The sequence below is a fragment of the Columba livia genome, chromosome 2 (assembly GCF_036013475.1).
Source record: "Columba livia isolate bColLiv1 breed racing homer chromosome 2, bColLiv1.pat.W.v2, whole genome shotgun sequence".
NCBI classification, from domain to species: domain Eukaryota; kingdom Metazoa; phylum Chordata; class Aves; order Columbiformes; family Columbidae; genus Columba; species Columba livia.
In genome coordinates this window covers 137561657-137579397 of record NC_088603.1, presented here as the reverse complement: position 1 = coordinate 137579397, position 17741 = coordinate 137561657, and the positions used below count along the sequence as shown (strand labels likewise).

The window sequence follows — 17741 nt, the reverse complement described above, 5'->3', positions numbered from 1 at the left end:
GTGCAGCCAGCATACCCACATTTTGCTATTTCATCTGATGAAGAGACTCAAACTCTCCTATCAGAAAGAAGTGAAACAAAGTTCATTAATTATGGTAGAGACTACTTTATTAATCCAACTTTTATACAAAGTGTACTTCAAAGTGGTACAAATAGTGTTACTGTTTTACAGACTAGAGATTAAGAACTGATAAGCACTGTTTTATCCTTCTTGTGTATATAAAGGTAGAAAATGTAAATATATTGGCAGTGAACCACAATGCTGGAAGACAGTTCAATGTTTATTTGTTAATAGAAAGTTGCATAGAATTGTAGGTCTTTATAAAGGCATCTATCTCTGTGGTAAAATCTCCCTGTCCTATCACACTTCATCCAACCAGCAGTACGGGAGAAAGGCAAGGCTGGTACTGCTCCGTTTAAATACTGTCCAGCGCTTCCACGCAGAAAAGCACCATGCCAGAAACATCCAAGAGGACAATGCACAGAAAATTTAACTTGCAAGGCTGCCCATTGCTGTAAATATGAGGAACCGTTTGCCACCTGGGATCAACTGATACATTAAACTTCTTAAAAACACCTAAGAACAGTTGAGATAAAACCACTTTTGGCCAGTCAAAATACTTTACTGTATTAGGTGTTTTGTTTAACTATATAATTCCATTCCCTTTTGTGCTGACAAGAAACGCTTGTACATATGTGGTACTACATTGATTTCCCTCATGAGACTGTTAATCTCATACTGAAAGCTGCCACCTTAATTAGGAAGTCCAGCAAATTTCTTCCTTGCTGCTCCTGCACTCGACTCAGATGCAACATTCTCAGTTCCACACCTTCTCTTGAAACTCATCTAAACCTACGAGAAGCTCCCCCCAAAACTTGCTGTTCCTGATCCAGGCAAAATAATCCTAGCAGCAATGATCCATACTGGCCAAGTGCACCGACAGGGTTTTGCTTCGGGAGGAGCGCAGGTGAAGGAAATGCAGATTGAATGCTGAAGGAAACAGAGGAAACTATTTTGCCTTGAATTTGACCTCTCAAGTGGAAAAGTCAGTCTAGGGGAACTAGATTACATGTATTTGTAACTGGCCTTTTGTGTCTTCAGCATAAATATCTAAATGTTGATTTCTTTCAAAGGCAAACTTACCACTTGCTTTAAAATATTTTGTAAAATATATCCTTAGTGTTATTTTTTTCACCTAATTTAATGTAGCAGAAGGACTTGCTCAATTCCTTGTAATACCTTGTAGTCTCACATGCTTTACTTAACAACTTGCTCTCTAGGAGTTTTGTTTGTGAATCTCCCGGGTTTGGTACTATTACATTTCGTACCCACTTAACTGCGGATAAAGATTTAATCTCCTTTTTAACTCTAATGCTGTGTTAATTGCAGTGGCAGCAGCCGCTGCACGGGCTGGTGCGGCTGCCCCGCGGCGCTGGGGCTGAGGGAAGGCAGCCGGGCCGCTCGCACTGTCTCTCCACTGCCCGGGCTCCACAGCCTTTGCTCGCCCTCGTTCAGCTGCAAAGCGCTATTAGAAGCACCTAAAAATACAACAGTTTGCTCAGTTACTGGTCCACTTCAGTAACAGTTCCACCTGTGAGAAAACGGAACTGATTGAAGTGTGATCTAGTGTGAGAATACCAACACCAGTACCTCAGTGCTGGAGCCCTCCTGTAATGCACTTTAAGCAGTGTCTCTCATATAATCCTAAAATATGGTCTTCACTTACACCAAGTCTGCTACAATATTTAGACCTTTAGATTTTATAAAAAGGATTAACAAACTATTTGAAAGAAAGAAAGAAAGAAATAAAACTCCCTTGTTTCTGCCAGCTGCTATTTAGAGCTGCGCAATGTAAGAGCCTGGAGAAGCTGAAAGCAGATAAAATATTGTTATAATGGGCTATTGAATTTTCGCCTAGTCAATTATAATGCAGGTAAAATGATGACCACACTTCAGCAAATGCCACCCTGCAAGTGGTTCATCAGCAGAGGAAAATATTAAGTGCAGAACAGTTTATCAACACAGAGGAATAGGATTAAGCTTAAATTAACGTGAGGGATCTGATGCTATTAGCTACTTGGTGCTGAAAAGAAGCGGAAAGCGGAGCTGACAGGTCATTCCAGCAGCAGGTGGGTCCAAAGTGCTGCCGCATTTCAACGCTGAAAGTTCGTACTCCGGAGCTGGCAACTAGAAGCTGCACAGGCTGCAGAGCAGAAAGTCCTTCCTTACCGCCTAGAATGTGTTTTGTCCCGTAGTTTCATGTCTGTCACTTAGGGGACAGACAGCAGACCAAATGCTAAGTAAATACGAAATAAACCCTGTTTCCCATCCTAGAAGGAATTCAGTCACAAATATGAGGGTCAAACTCCTAAAACAAGCAAATGCAGAGATCCCATTATGGAGAAAGCACTTGCTTTTTCCAGTGGTCAGAACAGAAAAGATTGGGCGATCACTTCTGCCCTCCAACTTGGGAAAGATGATCCAGCTCATCTGAGTTCCATGGGATTTTGAAGGTTTTTCTTCTTTCGCATTAAGCAAAGCGGATAAAGTCACATCACAGAACCACACAGTTACAGTACACAGAAAAGCACCGACTGACTCTAATAGCGTGAAATCTGGTGTTGCCAAGAAGCTTCAAAATTAGTGTGAATGCTGAAATGGAGTCACAGACCACAGACACCAACAGCTTGCTTATTTAGAACATAACATAATAAAAGCATTCTTACTTCCTACCTACAGCTTTAATATGCACACTGATACACGTGAATTGACCACTGAATGTTTAGTGTTAATGAAGGTCTTCCCAAATTATAGCTACTGTTTTACTGTTTCAGATTGTTAGATATGGCTGCTTACGAGATGTGCTATGTCATGAGTTGGTGAGACTGCTACTGTGACCTAAATACTGCCAATGATTATAATTTAATCTTGAATATAAGGACTGAAACCAAGTAAATATTTGGACATAACTCTTCCTATGAATGTTTTCTTTCAGAAAAAAAACAAAACAAACCACCTTTCACAGCAGAGTTATTTCTGTCAGATTTCAAATGCACAAGACCTGAACGTGTGTACATCTGCTTCAGTGATAATAAAGCAAGTCAGAAGGATTTATTAATGCCTGAAATTAAGACAGCTCTGACCACAAGTCTTCATAATGCAGCATACGTGCTAAAGAAGGTGGCTGCCTCTCTCTTTGGTTTCGCCGTTAACCATGAAAGCGTTGCTCTGAGTGACAGCGAGGCATGCACAGTAATGTATTTGCTTTCTAAACGATACAATTAGCTTATTCAGATTGTTGCACCTGCACATGTTTTCAAAACTGATTTAGCACATTCAGTAAACAGGAGGCCGGGGTCTCCCCTAGTCACTCCACTGAAGAGCTGCAACGGAGGACAGAATATGGCTCAACTACACCGCAGAAACAACACGGACAGGCTGTGTCAGAAGTTTAGAGAAAAGTCTTTGAACTGTACAGACTTCTTACACAGTCCTTACAGACAAATGCCCCCTCGCTTCGGTATTTGTGAGTCTGCTAAAAAATCCGAGTTCTTACACAATTGCAAACTTGAGTACTAATAAAGACGTCCAGAGTCCAAGTGACTGTGCAAATACTCATCTGTCTGGATATTAATGTTCAAGTGGTCTTAAACCTGCCAGAAGAAAATTAAGGATACTCAAGGTATTTATATATGCTTTCTGAGTATTGAATGGGCTGGTCTCAAGCTTAAAGGACTTTCACATACAAAAAGCTCCAAGTTACACATCTATTGAAAAGGTTTTAGGCAACTCTGTTGCCTTGGGCTTTAATATTAAAGCGTGTATCAGCCTGGGAAATTAGAGAAACTCTGAATTAAAAAGTCAGCCTCACCTGAAGCTGTCCCACAGCAGCTGAATTACAATTTAAAGTGCTTTCTCTCCACCTTTGAAATAGACCTTCCACAGACCGTAAGCAAGCAAAATCTATTCATTTCTATTACAGACTTACTAATTCTATTACTGACTTTTTCCCCAATTAAGTACATCCCAAATGCCATTACTAATGATTGCATTTTCTTTCTAAGTCTAAGCATAAACTAGATTTTAAACAGACTATAATGGACTAGGAAGGAAACAAGCTTTAAGTATCTTTGACTTTAAAAGGCTCTGGCTTTCAGACTTGAAAGACTCCTATAAATAATGCACTGAAGAGACTATAAATCAAGTCTCCTTCCCCCTTTTTATAGAAACATTAGTTAAAAATGTATTTAGTTTTAATGCCCACTGTTCCCTAAGAAAAAATTTCCCCATCTGTTTTTATGCCCCAAGAGGAAATAAAAGTAGTAATCTAGATTTTAAAATAAATCAAGTAAATCAGAAGTGATTTAGCAATTATTCATGGGAAGTAGAAAAGTTTGCCAGATGGTCCCAGGAATCAGAAGAAAATGCTTTTTGAGCTTACTTCTGTTTAGATAACTGTAACTTCCCGAGGCTTTCGTTTGACGCTCTCTAGTCGCGTCAGAGGGCGGAAATTTGCTGACTTCCTGCTTCCTTCTGTAGTAGTTAATCGACAGTCCTTCTGCAGCCCCTTCAGCAGCTCCATTAACTCCCGTTTTTCCAGCTCTGCCTGCTCCAGCTCCTGGCGATGTTGTCTCTCTGCAGCCATCAGAGAGCGCACATCTGACATCATTCGTGACATCTGACTCTGAAACGCAAACACGAATCTACTGCAGGAAACAAACTCTCTTCTAATAGTGGTGGTATGAAGTTGAATTGGCAGGGTGATGGATTCTAAAGAATAAGCAACACTGAAATAATTTTTTGATAGTAGAACAAATGTAAATTTGAGACAGAATCCAGCATCCACCTTCAGAATGGTCTTGTTTCAAAGACTCAGAGTTTTCCTAAAAGTGCAAAAAGTTTCTTCTGAAGTATAATAAGAAACAGTGGCTTTACTCAGTTGCTGCTTACATTTTCTATTTCAAGACCCCAATCAAAATAAGGTTTTGGTTATGTTCCAATACATTCTTCAAGGATCTAACATCAAATCCAGTAAAAATAAAAAACGTAATTATAAAGCTCATCCATTGCTTTGGAAATCATTATTCTGTGATATAATAAGAACTGGATGAATGAAAAGATGCAGTCCTTGCACAAGGGTACCCAGGTTAGCTCCAATGCATTTGAAGCAGGTGAAGCTCAGGAATATGCTAGTAATCTAGATTACTCACCTGACTTCTCCACAGAGCTGCTCAGCCTGGCAAAGCACTGTGCCAGCACCTCTTCTGCTTCCCATACTTAACCTAAGTCTCATCTCTGTGAGACTATAATTACAAAATAAGAGAATACTACTGGCAAAAGCAAAAAGCTAGACTGATAGAAGGAAAAAAAGAAAACAAAATGATCATATTTACCTTTAGTTCCTCAATTTCATTTTGCAGAATACTCTCTTTTTGGACCATATGCCTTCTCTGTGAATCTAACCTTGACTCCATCTCATGTTTTGCCTCCTCCACTCTGCAGATCATTTCTGACCTAAAAGGTTTATTTCTCCTTGGTAAGTCTTGTAGGCACAGAAAAAAAGAGACTTTCGAATTCCAGAAAACCTCTACAGGACACCACTCTAGGGGCATGATAATACTATTTATTCATTTAAATAAAACTAACATAAAAAAGTGCATGTGCCCAGGGGATACTAAACTGACCAGGCACAGCCTACATATGGGAAAACTGTATCATATTCTTGAAGCAATTCTATGAACTGAAGAACATATATTTATGACTTTAAATGATTTACTGCCTTTTACTTGTAGTGTACACCTGCTTAGTATTACTAAACACATGCAGTCAAGATAAGAAGCATGAATACTATACTGTGGCTAAACATGTAATCTTATCACTTTTATGGTGGACACTAAACGATAGTGTGCAGCAAACTATTATAACAATTCACACAGCTTCACAGCCAAAAACTTTCTCTACCTACATTAACCTTCTGAATTCAGACACCAGGTAGCAGAATCCCTTGTGTCTCAGTGCATTTAAACCAGATTTGAGCCTGACTTCCCAGCAATGTTCACTAGCACAAGACAGACAGTGAGTTGAAGGATAGAAATGGGAAGGAGCATGGGAAAACTGGAAAATCACAGAAAGCTACAAAAACATATACATGAGGAAAAAGGATGCCACTAGGAAGAGTCACATTCACCAACTGTTATGAATCTGCCAAGATTTTAGTAAAAACTGAATATTACATCCTCAGAGGCTTAATCTACCAGTCTGTACCTGCCAAAATAATTAGAGATTTTTATCTTCTGGATCTGTAAAAATATAAGCTAAATATAATTATTAAATAATGTGAATTTGGGTCTGTAACATGCCAGTGGAAAAATGAAACTGCCAACTTCAGTCCAGTTCTTGTTAGGTATTTCATCATTTTATATGGGCAGCTCACAGTCTTGTTCAACAACATGAAATGGTATTTTAGGACTTATAATAACTTGGACCCACAAAAATAATAGCAAAAAAATCAAAACAGTAAGAATTTAAAGTTATGCTGACACATGCTCTAGCCCATTAGTATCAAGTTATTAATAGACTATTTAACACATACCAAAATCCAGTGCTAGCATTTGAAGTGCTTTAAGCAGTGATCTTAGGCCCAGACTAACACAAACATCGAAGAAACAGAAGATTCGTACCGAAGTAGTTCTAACTCTGTTCTCAGCTCTGCTACACAATTATGCTGCGTGTCTTCTGCGCTGAGAATGGTGTAACCGCAACCATTGGGGCATTCACGGCTCCGATATTCGCACACTGCCAGGTGACCATCTAAGTTACGTCGTTCGATCTGAACTGTACAACCTGAACAGGGAACAGTAAGGTCAGTAAGGTAAGCCGGTCATCTACAACTAACAAAAGCATTTTTATTAATTCCAAACAAAACCAAGCACACCAGCTGCAATATCTTGAGCTAAGCAACGGCGAATCTGTTAAAACCGTGAAAAACCTGATTTATTTAGAATACAAAGTGCAATAGTTTTAACACACATACTAGTAATAAAACACTCTTGAAAAGTCATATTAATATATCTATTATCTGAAAATACACATTAAAAAGTAGGTATTTTCTGTGCAGTGTTCTGCTGCTGGTCTGGCATTAAAGCAACTTCCATAATGACAACAGAAATGCCAAGCTAAGACTCAAGGCAGCTTGTCTGCACTTCTACCACAAAGCGCAACGACCGGAATCAAAGAAGAATGCACATGTGTAACAACAAATTATGTACCACATCTAGAAAAAAAGGTCCAAGGACATGTAGCAAAACTGCAGGTGAGATGGAATGTAACCTTGTTTTCCTCAACATTGGTTGGTCCTGTGTATAACATACCAGACCACATAAATAAACAAGAACATGCATCTATGAACATTTAATAACTTAACATTTCCACAAAAATTCTAGGATACAAACTTTACAAATCTGTAGTGATTAAAACCTAGGGAACCAAAAATGAACACTATATAAATTCTTGTCACATTTAACACTCTAAACTTGAAGTTTGTATTCTTAACATTTAATCTTTGAGGCACTGTTTGCTGTAAAACACACTTGCATTTAATTTGAAGATGAAATTGAAGTGAGAAAATGGAAACAATGGAGCAGTGAAACTTGCCAACAAACCACACCAGGAAATTGCAAAAGACAGCCCTTTAGAAGAGCTTTACTAATAAATATAATGATTTGTAATTCAGATACTCAAAATGCACTCTGCTGTATTCTTGAGGAAGAATTCAAGAAGTGTAAGAGCCCTCACAGGCTGCACGGCAGACAGCACAGACAAGGTCTGGCAACTCTGTAAATGCTGCTGCTGTGGTAGAAAGAATAACAGGTGAATCTGAAGCATCTGCAGGAGTCACTTACTGCTGAGAGGAAGAGTAACTTCCAGTAGAGCAGCTCTAACACCTTGATCTTCTTATAACTGATTACAATGGCAGACTTGACTATGCCCTTAGCATCATTAATTAGAAATTAAATTTGTCTAGGAACATACAACATTTTGAATAAAATTGACTGGGAAATTTTACCAGGATGTTCCTTTTTAGCTGTATGTTTCTTCCTCAGGAGGAGCAGGTTTGTTCTAAATAAAAATCTTACCATGAACACAACATCTCTAACCGTAGTTCAGCTTAAAACAATTCTTATTTCCAATATATGTTTTTGTTAAAACCACAAGACAGAATGAGCGGCTGCACATGCAGCAGGTAACTGGATGTTTTATCAATAAAGTGTGACCCACTAGCGTTCTGTAGGTGCTGTGAGTTGACTGAAGCATCAAAATGAGCAGTCAAAATTGAAAGAAAACCTCATAACTTGACATAAGCAAAACAAACACACTCCTGTATTTTCAGAAATTTGAAGTCCATCATATTCACTCATTTTGGTTAGTTCTTAGATAAAAAAATGTTGCTAATGAACATAATTGCCATAAATTGGTGATACATTTTGTTCAAAAAGACTACTGTAAAGATTAGATCAAGCCAAAGCTTTGAATTTCTGTTTGGAAATAACAGCCATTATTGCCATTCTGTTGACAAAAAGACGACAAACACATGTTTTCTGAATATAAAGGATTCAACTTCTTTGAATGTCACTCACCGGCATTGGAGCAACGTATCTGACTGTATTCACACTCCCTTTCATGCCTGTCTATAGACTCCAGAGAACAAATCATTTCACAGCCATACTCTCTGTTTTTGCAATGTAGCTGAAGACGGTTTAAATCATTTTTCATATACCTACATGCAATAAAAAATGAAATGTTATTAAATCTTGGAACATTATTGAAAAATTTGTATTTTCAACTTTTGACAAAAGAAAGTAAGATTCTAATCTCTGTTAGGATAAATTGTGAATAACGTTTAATTTTATTTTTTTAGCATTCGTGTGAGTATATTGGAAAAAGAACCGGCTTAAAAACCCTCAATGTTAATGGAAAATTCAGTCTCCAAAATTAAATGTGCAAATGAAATCTTCCTTTTTGAATAATTTTTTAACTGTGACTTTTCACTAGCTCAGCAGGTATTACCACGAATAAACACTAGGCCTACTTGTTCATCATTTAAGTTTTGTGTTTCTAAACGTGTCAAACCAAACTGACTACAGTGAGTACAGAGAGAACAATCTATAAATTAAACTCCAGGGTTCTGTTTACACTGTACCTCATCTTTCCACACAGTAAAATCTCATTATCAACAAGAACACTGGAGTACTAATGGAGTTAATTCAACATCTGTGGCTGAAGGTTTTAGACACCTAACTGTTAATGTGAGCAAGATTAGACAATACTGGAGTTAATCAGCAAGCAGTGTCCACTGGCGAAACTCTATGCTGGCAAGAAATACGGAAGACACTCATGGAAACAGCCTGCTTTACATGACAAGGTGGTGCAAGCCAGGTATTTTACAGCTAAAGACCTTTTTAAAAAAGTATCTGAAGGCAAGAGGTTTGGTTCATCTCTACAGGAATTCGTCATTACAAACCCCACTACAGTATCTAGGTAAGACTGAAAAGAAAACCAGAAGATACACAGTGTTCAGTGACTGTTGTCAAAAGTTGCTTTGCCTGCTTTCTCTAACAAAGTACGGGAAAGTTTTGGTGCTGTAGAAGACCTGTGTTCAGAATAATATCCAGACAGATATCCAAAATCAGCATTCAAGATATAAAAAGGTGAAGAACAAATAAAGTGGTCTTTCTATTTTGAAATCTTAATACCGTGAAAGTTAGTTATAATAAATAGAAAATGCTAATGCTTTCATGCAAGTTTCTGCCATAGGCATGTTGGATAAAGACAATTTGAATGACGGTAAATGACAAGAGATGAAACTGTACAAGCAAGGTGAGATATCCTAAATTTGTGCAATTTCAACATACAGCAAGATAATTGTATACCTGTAGAGAGGTCGCAGCAAAGATACATCAATCATTTGTCTGTCTTCAGGGCAGTTGCTGTGATGAACCAGCCATCCATGTATACAAGCAGTACAGAAAGCGTGTTCACAAGGAGCCTGTAATGGATCTTCTAACACATCACGGCAGATGGAGCACAATAGGCCTTCATTGACATAGCCAACGAAACGCTCAATATCATAACCCATGCTCTCCACACACCTTCAACCTGTTAAAATGACACAGAGAAATAAAGCAGTCTGTCCTCAGTCTGTGTGGCTAGATTCACAAACAGGCCTGGAAGCAGTTCTAGAAATAGGGAGAACGTGAATAAAGAACGTCACAGACAAGAATGCAAACACTTACTTTGGAGATTTAAGTAAGAATTTGGAGATTGTACTGCTGGATGTCAGAATTCAATTTTTGTATCAAGATTCTCTCAATTCTGAAAGTAAAGATTTTAGCAGACAGTTGAGCTGTTACTGAACATAGTTCTAGCAGCCACTGTGAAACATCCAGTTTCTATTGACTTGAATTCTACCTGAAGCAGAAACATCATAGAAGTTCAAGTGCAAATGTTTGCTTTCCAGTTTAAGGCCTTATATGGTGCCTAACAAGCTTTCAAAACAGTGTCCTTACAGACAATAGCTGTGGCACTTTCAGCCAGCAGATTTTGTATTTATGAACTACATACTGAAAAAAAAGGCTAAAATTCTTGACTCATTGTAGACTTCCATTCCAGAGGGAACAGCATGAAATCTCCCCATGTCTAAGGAAATACTTAATATTCACTAAGAAAAAGATGCCAAAACTGCAGCTAACCCTGAAATCATGACGAGCTACTGTCTTCTCCTACGTGGTCTACTTTATAAAACTGAGTAGCCTTTAAATGGATTTGAAAGCTTTATGAAGAACTAACAGGCAATCCGCCTTCACCGAAATCCTACCATGAAAATCCTAGTAGAATTAGGTAAGACTCGACAGAACTCACTTAGAAGAATATGGTCTAGGCTTCACATTCCTCCTTAACATACAAAATTACTTTTTTAACCTTACTGAGACTCATGAGAGAGGTTTTTGTTAGTTATGAGGTTTTCTAAATAAAAAAGAAAATGAAGATATCCTACCTTTTTAGATTTTAGTACATATACATATAGTTTATCCAAATACTGATCAAAAAATGGTTTCTGAAGTAAGACATGTAATACTTCCTTCAGTTTCTCTTCACTGCTTTATTGTGCCTATGAGAAAAATTAGAAAGAAAAAGGCTCAGTAGTGTTTCCTAAGTTACCAAGTCTATGTCTAACCAGCCAGCTGCTGAATAGATACTGTCCTAACGGCCCATTAAAACAAAGCTTTCCAAAGCCAGCCACTGAAAAAGCTACAACTGAACACAACAGAACTGACCAGATTAGAGGGTAAAAAAAGCCCTATTGGTCTCTCTTTCAGTTACTACTGATGCAGATATTTATCTCAAAACTGAACACCCTGCTGCTCTTTAATTTTGAAGCCTTCTGCCTAGGTTTGTAACACTGAAGACAAAAGAACTCAATATTATTTAAAAGAAGGAACTGAAACCTGGTAAAACTATATTCCTTAAAAAGGTGAAAGTTTCTTATCTAACCTGGTTTTATCTGGGCATGATATGCAGTTTATTTTTAAAACAACGCTATCACAGTCAAGTTCATTGTACTGACAATACCATTGCTCTGATACATAGCATAGCTAAGGTTGTTTACTTAAAACAAAAAATTTAAAACTATGTCGTCACTTAAATCCCTGAAGTTGATACCTAGCAACTGCAATATGACATTCAAAGAGAATCCCAGTCTTAAGTGGAACTGTGTCAGAACAATAATGATCTCTAAGAACTAATGTCAAATTTTGCTTTTAAGGGAAAAAAAAAAAACTTTGCAATTCCTCTTCATTAATACAAAATAAATCTGGAATTTATATCTTATATTTATCTGAGTATCAAAGCAGATCTTTACCAGTTATGAAAGGTGCTTGTGTTAGAAGGGTATTTGCTAAAATTAAAGTTAATAAAACCTGTAATGAGAGCACACATAACAGAAGCAAACATACATATACCCAAATGCAAAACACATCACCTGCTACATGGTTTCCATATCGTGCTTTGTTTCTACTGGCATTTTTATTGCACAGCCAGCACCAGGGCTTGCAGAGATGCCTGAGCTGCCTTTACATAAGCTGGGACACGGACCAGCTGGGTGACCTAGTGACAGCGTTGCCACAGTAGCAGGGAGTGCAATCCACACAGGCTCCTGACAAAGATCCCAAGCAGACTTGACACGCTGCATTTACCTCTGTGCTTCTGTGGCTACGTTGTCATCAACACAGAAACAAAATTTACAAGTATCTGGGATATGGATTCCTTCAGCCACAGCATGGACATTCTAGGTCTTAAAAGAGTCTGCTCAAGAAAACACCATATTATGAAAACGATAATGATCTTTACACTGTTGTTTCCTTGTATATTTTTAGAGGTCTTCAACAAAGACAAGAAATTCAAGACTCTGCTAATTCACTGTGAACACGAGCACTGTTTGCACAAAGCTGTGATTGTAAGGACAGCAAGGACCACAATGGAAGGTTTAAAAAGTACACAAAAATGCTAATTATCAGTAGCAGAATGTGAAGTCAGCTACTACTTCCCAATGCTGATGAAAGCATTGAAACATATGTTTATGCTGGAGGACTGTTAAACAATATAAATACGTACTATAATTTGAATTTTTAGCCTAAAATTTTGATTTGGCTTGGTGGATCCCAGAGGACTCCGATTTTACAAAACCTTCGTAGAGGTATAAGGTACGTCAACAAAACTGAGTGTTTTTGCTGTCCTAGGGTTTCTGTTCTACTGGAACTGCAGATGCTATAAGCTACATTTTGCACACAAGTTGCTGATCCCTGAGCACTAAGTCTTCAAGATACTTTTCGCCATATTTTAGCAAGTTTGAAGTCTATCAGAATGCAGTAAAGAGTATTTTTATCAAGCGTAAAACAAAAACTTTATTTGTGCTTGACAGAAAAATTCAGTGCAACAAATCTATCTATCTAAAGCCCCAACCTAAATGAGAGTTCAAATGGGACTTTGAAGCAAAAAATACAATCAAGGCAGTTTCTGATGAGACCTTCAGTATGCTTTCAAGACCAATGTTGAAGCAGAACCATCCCACACAGTGTCAGAACCCTTGTGGCTTTGAGTCTGAGACCTACGACAATGACTGTCCCTGAAGTCCAGGACTTTTTCCAGCAGAAATTTCCTGACCTGACAAGCTACAGCTGTTTTATCTTCTGACAACTTCAAGAGACACACTTCAGTCAAAGGATAAGCAGAGGGAGAGCACTGTATGAGTGCCACGCACTCTAGCAGTACAGATCATTTTACTCTGTACTTCCAGCACAAAATGACATAATTTTCAACTTCTGCTCTTCCCCAGAAACTTCACTCTTCTTGACTTGGCCTCAAAACCTCCTCTTCTATTTCTATTAGAATTCACTGATTGTTACACTTCTTTTTTGTTTGCACCTACAAATGACATCATTTATCACTGCTTTCCCACATTCAACTAACATCTCAAATCTTGCCTTGTCTTTGGTTTCTCTGGTCCAGAATTTTGCCCATCACCTGGCCACTATCAGCGACACTGTACACAAGGATATCTGGAACTTTCGGGTGCCAAATCTGGAAGGTAGAAAAAACACAATCTATTACATGCTATTTGCTTTCCATTGTTTCACATATATTTCATTTCTCCCCATAGTTTTTGACAAGTAAAAATCTCCTCCAGAATTCACAGGTATAATAGCATTTTTAGTAGCTGTCATTCCACTTTGTTTACCAGGCAGATGCACACCTAAAACCAGCCTTGCGCTATGCACTGCGCTGCCTTCAAACACAGGTTTTGTGTGGGTACAACAACAGGGGGAACACTGATGGGATGTAGTTCCCAACAATATAATGGCATAGCTTGCTACGTCTTGACACCAATCAAAGCTATTCCATTGTAAAAAACAGGACACTGAGATCAGATGAGTGACTTGCATTTATTCATCAGCAGTAGTCTCTGGTTTTTAAAAACTGTTTATTTTCGACGTGACAAAACAAAACATAACTGCTTGAAGGGCTGGAGTGAATCATAACAGAACTACAGATGTGCATCACTAAGACAGCATTTGCAGAAGTGTCCTGTGGCTGGAAAACAAACAATTTATGCAAGGCCTGGGGCTGAGATAACATTAAAACGCTTGCTTCAGCTTCTATCTTCATGAAGATGCACTGTGCTTTAAATCCTGCTACACAGAAGCAATGTTTAAGGATGTCTTATGTCACTCTGCCACAGTCACCTTAAGCCACCTTCAACCCAGCATTAATGCCCAAAGATGAAGACTCACCCCTTCAACTGTGACAGTACAAGCTGCTTCTACAGTGATAGTGATGTATCATACCGGGTAAATGACCTGTGTCAAAACCGAACTGGAAGAAAAAAATATCTTTGACAGTTGTCCTACAGTAGCCCAAGTCAATCTACCTGCTAATTAATACCCCACTAGCGTCCCTCTACTTCTTCCCTTGAATCAGTTAGAACACTTCATTTGGCCCTTTCCTGAACTGGCTCAGACAACTAACCACAGAGACAACAACTTGCTGATTTGCTGGGCTGGATTTTCTTGTAGATAGCTCAGCAGAAGCTCCAGTGACTGAGGAAGAAGGGCAAGACAGGCAATGAGAAACCGCAGCCAGGGCAGAAAGGTCAGTAGGTCACAGAGGTGGCTGAGGTCTGGGCTGCTATAGAGCTCAGCTCAGCTCCCCAGACTGGCACGCTGTAGAGTCTCACAAACATCTGTGTCAGAGAATGGGAACAGAAGAGGATAACAATGAAGGGACAGTTAATACCAGTTTACACTGATGTAAAAAACTGACTTAACAAAACCTTCAATAATAACCAGAAACGACTTTGACAAAGAACATTTTTACCTAACCCTTCCACTTGCGTGTTTGTGTCGCTCCGTTTCCAGTAGGTTTTGCAGCGAGACAGCATGTCCCGGCCAGCTGCTGCGCTCCCAGGGGCTGGACGCCCCGCACAGCGCCGAGCCGCAGGGCGGGAGCGCTCCCCAGAGGCTCCGCTCTGCACGGGCCCTGGGTGGGGACTGGGCGGGCTCTTCGGGAATGGCCAACGACCGCGGTGACAAAGAACGAAACCGGCCTGGAAGCCCCTGGAGCAGCAACGTAAGGCCGAGCAGCCGCCCCCAACTGCTCACTGGGACGGCAAAGCCACCGCCGGGCCTGCCGACAGCGGGCGACCCCTGACAAGCGCCAAGATCCCTGGGCAAGGTCTCCCACTGCACGGTCCCGCTCCGCGCAGTCGTCCGCCCCGGCCCCGCTGCCCCCCGCAGGCGGCCCCGGCTCCAGCCCAGCCCAGCCCAGCCCAGCCCAGCCCGGCCCGGCCCAGCCCGCAGGCGGCCGCCGTCACCCGCTCGCCCCGCTCACCCCGCCCGGCGCCGCCTCGCCCCGCCGCCGCTCGCTGTCGCGAAATCGAGGTTACTTTTGCGGCCACTCTCGCTTGACGGCCGCGCGGCACGCGGCAGGAACACAGCCCCTCCGCCATGCTGTGTGTGGCAAGACGGCCTCGCGCATGCGCAGCTCCCAACGGCGCCGAGCACCTCCCGCAGACCCGCGCTGCGCACGCGCACCTCAACGCCTCCCCGGCGGAGGGATCGGGCGTGCGCACGCGTGCTTGGCGGGAAGCGCGGCCCTCGGCGCATGCGCGGGGCGGGCTGACGGGAGCGGCGGGACAGTTGAGTGTCCGCGCGGCGGGGCCGGGCTGAGCGAGGTACGGGCGGCTGAGGCGGGCGGGCTGGGCCGTTCCAACAGCACTGCTTGTCGTACCGGCTTCGAATCCTTGCGTTTGCTACTCATTTGGAGGTTTTTGTTTGTTTGTTTTTGTTTTGTTTTTTCATTAATACCGATATGCAAGGCGATGCACTCGCGTTCTGCAGTTTAGCTAAGTGAAAGTTAATCGTCGCGTCTTTGCAGTTGCCCACAAGACCCATTTAACCTCGTCACCCGTGCCGGGAACGTCTCTTCGTACTTTACAGAGAGCAGCTTGTTGAGTTTGTGCCAGGATGGGAAGCGAAACCGCCTTTACCAGGGCTCCGTGCTCGCCCAGCTGAGCTGACGTGTGACGCTTTAAGACAGTCTTTGTGTTTCATTTTCATGCAGTTGCTAAGATGCTTTTAAGGAGAAAAATGCAACCGAATTCAATGCTTCTGAAGCCGGACGCGTTCACGAGATGTTTTAGGCGGTGGTTTCATGGTAGGCTTCACTTGGTGAGGCCGGGTTGCCAATTCAAGGCAGGAGCGGGGGTTTTGCCGCTGCCTCCGGCTGTTCTGCGGCCCCACCTGGCGGTGCTGCGGGCACAGGCGATCCAGCAGGGTGGTGCCTGTCCCACAGGAAAGGCATCGTTAGCTTGGCAACTGATTCAGTTGTAATGTGGAGCTGCTCCTTGCCCCTGCTACACCTGTTCTGATTCCATCTAAAACATCTAGTGTGAGTCACTTGTTGCACATCCATAACAGTCTTTTTTTTTTTTCTGTATACTACTGTAAAGATGCAAAACACAAACCTTTTGTTAGCTTTTGTGTTTTTATTGTATTTCATGAAAGCTTAATTTTGAAGACACAGAGAGAGATGTATTGCTGGAAGCAATGATACATTTTAAAAAACACAAACCCCTAATGGTTAGTCTGGTTGCAAGTAGGTAATACGGGTAATATTCTTACATGTTCTTAAGTTTAATGAGAGTGAAGTTACTGAGTTATCAAGGGTCATATCTTTAAATTTCTTACTAACTTGTGAATCTCTTAATGAGTCTGGTTTTGTGGTTTAAGACCAAATGAAGGTGCAGAGTCCAAATGGATTTGGAAACCAAACCACTTTAACCACAGGTATGTGCAATTTATGAATTGCCCAACTCCCCTGTTCCACAGGAGACGTGACAAGCCCTGCAAGTGAAGTGGGCAGGGTTGGTATAGCAGTTCAGCTGTGCTGTGCAGGGTCCTCAGGCAGAGTTGTGGGGTGTCCTGGGTTGTCTTCCTGAGGGTGACCATGCAGTGTAGGGTTGGGCAGAGAACTTGTTCAGATTCACATGGTACCTGAAGCTGGCTGTGGTCAGTGCAGGCACTCGCTGACGGCTCCTCTGGAAGGCTCTTGGCACCTTTGCATGTTTCACAGTGACTGCTAGTTGTTTACACTACAGGTACTCCTGTTGCAATAACCAAGCTACCCCATTATTGCAAAGGTTTAACTGAAGTTCATGTGCTCACCCTGATGTTACGTAGGTTTAACTTATGTGAACTGCTGCTGGCACAGCTGGAGACCTCTTTCCTTGTATTTTTAATAACAGGTACAGTGGAAGTAATAACAGTTCAGGCCATTTTGCCAATTTTACGTTTAGCAACAGCATCATATATATGCTATCTGTTCAGAAATGAAGGAGAGTGTCTGCATATTTACAAAGTATTTGGACACCACTACCTTACTACTGTGCACATCTCAGAAAGAAAGGTTGTTGTGCCCTAATAAGCCACTGGAGTGCAGAGTAGCGTCAAAAAAAGTACAGAAACATACTGGCTGTTGCAACAGGATGCAAACACACCTGCTTTCAAGATGATAGAGAAGTTTGTGTCTGCAGTCTGTATTATGGTTTATTTTTACCTAATAGTTGGGAGGATCAATTAAAATAAACAGTCCATGTAGGAATGGAGAATGAAACCAAAATATGTTCCATA

The 17741-nt window shown here is 40.9% G+C and overlaps 2 protein-coding genes across 26 annotated transcripts in view; one reads left to right on the top strand and one right to left on the bottom strand.

The window, feature by feature from the left end:
* Window positions 1-89: 89 nt before the first annotated feature.
* On the bottom strand, window positions 90-15582 carry LOC102095870 (E3 ubiquitin-protein ligase NRDP1). Of its 17 annotated transcripts, XM_065054002.1 has the most exons (11): window positions 15442-15578; window positions 14581-14794; window positions 14346-14427; window positions 13539-13635; window positions 11054-11167; window positions 9930-10155; window positions 8637-8776; window positions 6681-6843; window positions 5394-5514; window positions 4442-4684; window positions 90-3653 (listed from the first exon to the last, which is right to left on the bottom strand). In XM_065054002.1, the coding sequence occupies exons 6-10, from the start codon at window positions 10133-10135 to the stop codon at window positions 4448-4450; spliced, it is 867 nt and encodes a 288-aa protein (XP_064910074.1). In that variant the 5' UTR covers window positions 10136-10155; window positions 11054-11167; window positions 13539-13635; window positions 14346-14427; window positions 14581-14794; window positions 15442-15578; the 3' UTR covers window positions 90-3653; window positions 4442-4447. The 17 variants fall into 17 exon arrangements, with proteins under 17 accessions (XP_064910074.1, XP_064910071.1, XP_064910068.1 ...); XM_065053999.1 differs by having other exon boundaries at window positions 90-4684; window positions 13525-13635; XM_065053996.1 differs by having other exon boundaries at window positions 90-4684.
* Window positions 15583-15643: 61 nt separating this feature from the next.
* The window catches only part of RAD54B (RAD54 homolog B), a 64004-nt gene continuing 61906 nt past the window's right edge, over window positions 15644-17741 (top strand). For 4 of the 9 annotated variants that reach the window (XM_065053988.1, XM_065053987.1, XM_065053984.1 and 1 more), the window contains exon 1: window positions 15644-15784. The gene's annotated coding sequence lies outside the window, so the exon portion shown is untranslated. Of the gene's footprint in view, window positions 16267-16841; window positions 16899-17741 lie in introns of all 9 variants that reach the window. The other 5 variants (XM_065053989.1, XM_065053985.1, XM_065053986.1 and 2 more) reach the window with 3 other exon arrangements.

Excerpts from the sequence above, each read along its gene's own strand:
- LOC102095870 (XM_065053998.1), bottom strand. The coding sequence starts at position 10,135 with ATGGGTTATGATATTGAGCGTTTCGTTGGCTATGTCAATGAAGGCCTA. Across the intron at positions 5,515-6,680 it reads ACAGAGTTAGAACTACTTCG|GTCAGAAATGATCTGCAGAG; the intron begins GTACGAATCTTC and ends TAAACCTTTTAG. Across the intron at positions 4,685-5,393 it reads ATGAAATTGAGGAACTAAAG|AGTCAGATGTCACGAATGAT; the intron begins GTAAATATGATC and ends TTTGCGTTTCAG.